The sequence below is a fragment of the Arachis ipaensis genome, chromosome B05 (assembly GCF_000816755.2).
Source record: "Arachis ipaensis cultivar K30076 chromosome B05, Araip1.1, whole genome shotgun sequence".
Classification (NCBI taxonomy): Eukaryota; Viridiplantae; Streptophyta; class Magnoliopsida; order Fabales; family Fabaceae; genus Arachis; species Arachis ipaensis.
This window is the reverse complement of record NC_029789.2, coordinates 7,091,884-7,096,012: the sequence shown is the minus strand read 5'-3', so window position 1 is coordinate 7,096,012 and position 4,129 is coordinate 7,091,884. Positions and strand designations below refer to the sequence as shown.

At 33.2% G+C, this 4,129-nt stretch overlaps 1 protein-coding gene across 3 annotated transcripts in view; it reads left to right on the top strand.

Moving 5' to 3' along the window:
* LOC107641663 (probable prolyl 4-hydroxylase 9) overlaps positions 157 to 4,129 on the top strand; it is a 5,615-nt gene continuing 1,642 nt past the window's right edge. The window contains exons 1-7 of one of the 3 annotated variants that reach the window (XM_021122934.1): positions 157 to 483; positions 567 to 701; positions 1,035 to 1,192; positions 1,611 to 1,713; positions 2,658 to 2,720; positions 3,469 to 3,534; positions 3,630 to 3,749. In XM_021122934.1, the coding sequence (XP_020978593.1) occupies positions 355 to 483; positions 567 to 701; positions 1,035 to 1,192; positions 1,611 to 1,713; positions 2,658 to 2,720; positions 3,469 to 3,534; positions 3,630 to 3,749 (774 nt within the window). In that variant the 5' untranslated portion in view covers positions 157 to 354. Of the gene's footprint in view, positions 484 to 566; positions 702 to 1,034; positions 1,193 to 1,610; positions 1,714 to 2,624; positions 2,721 to 3,468; positions 3,535 to 3,629; positions 3,750 to 4,129 lie in introns of all 3 variants that reach the window. The other 2 variants (XM_016345140.2, XM_021122935.1) reach the window with 2 other exon arrangements.

Sequence of the window (4,129 nt, the reverse complement as noted above, 5' to 3'; positions counted from 1 at the left end):
AACAATACTAGTCCGTAATAGCAAGTATTTAAGCAGATTGACCAGATATGAAAATGGCATAGTCATAAGGTAGTATTAATTAGTAAAATGTTGAATTGACTAATCACTGATAAGCTTGTTTAAATAAGCGGCGCATACAGACAAGAATCACCGAACGGAAAGTCAGTTAGAAAAACGATCATTTCCACTGCACTGAGAATACCGGCATACCGCATAACCAACCATACTTGCACAACTTTCACTATTTCAGAAGCAACGCGAGCTACTTGCCTACTTCACATTTAGCATTTTCCTCTGAAAAAAGAAGAGAAAAAATAAATATATAAATAGAAGCGCGCTCTCCGCATAATTGAAATGAAAGGCAAAGCGGTTAAAGGACACTTGATCTGGAACACAAGGAAGTTCAGCAAGCCTTCCATACTCATATGCATTTTCTTCTTTCTCGCTGGATTATTCGGTTCTAGCATTTTCTTTCACTCTCAGGTTTCTTCTGAATCATAATCAGTTTTCCTTTTCAAATTTGAGCGCGTTTTATTTGTTCGTTTACAATCGATGAGAATTTGCAGGAAGATACGAATGAAGGCTTGAGACTGAGAAGGAGTGAGTCGAGGTTGCTTAGATCGACGACGGAGAAAACGGAGTACAATTTGTTGCGCGCAGGAGAGTTAGGTGACAATTCCATCACGTTGATTCCTTTCCAGGTTCGCGATTTCTTCTTTCCTTGCATTCGCATTTCGCGATCTCGTTGCTGAAATTGTTCTGCTAGGTTTATTTTTATTTGTGTTTGAACCTTTGAGGCCATGGCGATATTTTACTATTCATCTCCAGTTTGAAATAGTCTCGTAATTTTTATGAAATTATTTTATACAGACGCAGAATCATTATTAATTTCGGTATATTTGGGTTGATATTTGATATCATAGACGTATACGAGAAGGATTAGAAATTTCGAATTTAAAAAAACCTTAAATCAATTGTTTCGTTGACTTCAGTGTTGAATCTCAAGTTTGTGTATGTTTGTTATCCTTAATTAGGTTTTGAGTTGGATGCCTCGCGCTCTCTATTTTCCTAATTTTGCGAGTTCAGAACAATGTGACAGTATAATTGAAATGGCAAGGGAAAGACTCGAACCATCAACTGTGGCATTACGGAAGGGAGAAACGAAAGCGAGTGCAGAGGGAATTAGAACAAGGTATTATGCACGAGTCAGTATGTGCTGCAGAATAATTAATGTCTGACTTTGACACTTGGCATTATATTTTGAGCGAGATACCAACACATATTGTGTTGTCGCCTTCCTGACCCCTATCTGCTAGACAGCTACACTGGACCTTAGATATGCTTTGCAAATTTAGTGTGTTGTAAACTGAATTTCTTCAAAACAGTATCCTCATATAATCAGTGGAGTTTCCGTTCCTGAGACATTTGTGATATGCTGATATATTTTGCTTATGCATGATGCAAATGCTACATTAGATTAATGTCGTCGGCCATTCATTGGTGATTAATATTGTAGTTATGAGAATTCCAAAATTCTAAGATGCATATTATGTCGTAAGGTATCATAAATTCATATCACATCTTTATGTTTTTTTTTTTTTTTTAAACAGCTCTGGTATGTTTATTAAAGCTAACGAGGATGAAACAGGGATTTTAGATGTTATTGAGGAGAAAATAGCCAGAGCAACTAAAATTCCCCGGAGTCATTTTGAGGTACCCTCTGACATTTTTTGAAAAGCATTTCAAGCTTATTTACTGATAATTCGCTAGTGCTTTATTGTTTTTTTTTTAAAGTGACAAGTCACGAACTAACTATAATTAAAAATGCTAGTTTGCTGTTTTTTTCTCGTAATAGTTGCATCATGTTCTTTACTTCTGCAGTGTTCTTACTCTAGGGGAAGATAAATGTTATTTTTGTTAGCTCAAGGAGCATAGGAGAGGTTGTAAGCCTAGATTATATGTCTCTGTATTTCCCCTTATATGTTCGACTCGATGTTTGCGTTGTCACTTAGACACTGACCTGAACTGCTTCCACTGCATTCTTTCCTACTCTAATTAGCAACATCATGTTACCCTGTCTAAATTTTCTACATTGAAATATCCGTTCTAGAAAAATAATAGGGTCACCAATGCAGAGGAATAATGTGTTTAGCTGTTGTCTGCATTGCTGCACTTTTAAATAAGCATAAATTTTTTTTGCAGGAAATAGGTGGGCGCAACTCTATTCACCTTTGCATTAATATCAATGTTCTTTTAGAGTCGCTTAGGGCTTTATAGAAACGAATATTTTGCTTCCCTTCCTGAGCTTTATATTTTTATTTTTCCACAAGTCAAGTGCTTCTTGATTTTGTTGAGTTAGAAAACCTCTTACCTTCAGGGTGATTCTATGAGTTGCTATTTGATAAGTCATGATTTTTCAGGGCGGAAATATTTGGTAACTAAAGAAAATCAGCCAAAAACAGTCATAACTTGCCTTATTTAGTATTCATTAATTGTTGCGATAATTAATTAATGCTAAATAAGACAAGTTCTGTCTAATTTTTTTTGTCTACCTAACATTACCCTTTTCAGAGTTTCTTTTTCTTTCGGGGTTTCTTTTCTATATAAGTCATGATTTTTTTTAGGACTTTAATGTACTCCGCTATGAGATTGGACAGAGATATGCTTCTCATTATGACGCTTTCAATTCTGTGGAATACGGTCCACAAGAGAACATGAGGGTATGTCCAAAATGAAACTTGTATAATTGAATTTACAATTTGTTTTATCAAAATGCTATAACACATCAATATATATATATATTCAATGTTTATAATATAATAAATAATATATATACCTACCTTGCATTTTGATCTCTCTGTTGCATAATAATTGTCATCTTAATTCTTTTGATATATTTAACTAGTAAATGACAATTGAAATTTGAAACTCAAGCAGTGCCAATAACCAATTTACCAAGTTATCCAAGGCGTAGCGGCGGTGGGATTTGGGCGTACTTTATTAACAATTTGTTTCTTTTTATAAGACTTTGTTAACAATTTTAGTTTGTGTGTTAGGTTTGAAGTGCCACTTTTTAATTCGTCTGAAGCTTTTAGGGTAGATGAAAAAAAAATACAATTATATTAGATGTACACTAAACTTAGTTATTAATATAAAATTAATATTAAAATATAAAATATATATTAAAAATAAATCAAATAACATATGTATTTATACACAAATACATAGTAATTGATTTTGGCGAGTACATAACATTTTTGGAAAATATGGCCATATACTATATTTGTCAATTCCAAGATTCAACTCTAGTTAAATTGCCTATCTCAGTCACATATTTTTGTTTTTCTACGAGCCTTCTTTAAATTTTTAGCTCTTGAGCTGGCGTGGTACGGTTTACTTGCACAAACTGTTACTAATTGATTCATCAATACTTCAATTCTTAAGAATCGGTTTCGGTTAACCGTGCAGGTTGCTACATTTTTGCTGTATTTAACGGACGTTCCAGAAGGTGGGGAGACGATATTTCCATTTGAGGTAAAATTAAGGTTGCCACTGCATCTTGATTCACGTATTTTACATTATCTATTATCAGTATTATGGTGCTTAGGAAGGTCTCTATTATTATGCAGAATGGCATGAACATGGACGTTAGCTACAACTACAAGGATTGTGTTGGCTTAAAAGTAAAGCCACGCAAGGGGGATGGACTTCTATTTTACTCGTTGTTCCTTAATGGTTCAATTGATCCGGTTAGTATTCTTCCCTATCCTCCCTGTGACCATAATTTTTTAGTTGATAATGATGCATGTCGTCCTTTCCTTTGATCCTTCACCTACATAATAACTGATATATTTGGTAGTTTATATTTAAATGGACGCACTAGAATATCTTGAAAGATAATGAATTAAAATTATGTTTGCTATATTTTAGAGATCATGCATATGAAATTAGAAATAAAGTACATATTTTTTAATAAAAATACTACAATGGCGTGTAATGTTAACTAATTTTTATATTCCACGATGAATTATCGACTTAAATAATTTTACGAGAATTTTTTATTTGATCGTGTATCAAAATTAAATTCTTAAAATTAATAAAAATAATTTTAAATTGACAACTAATTTGT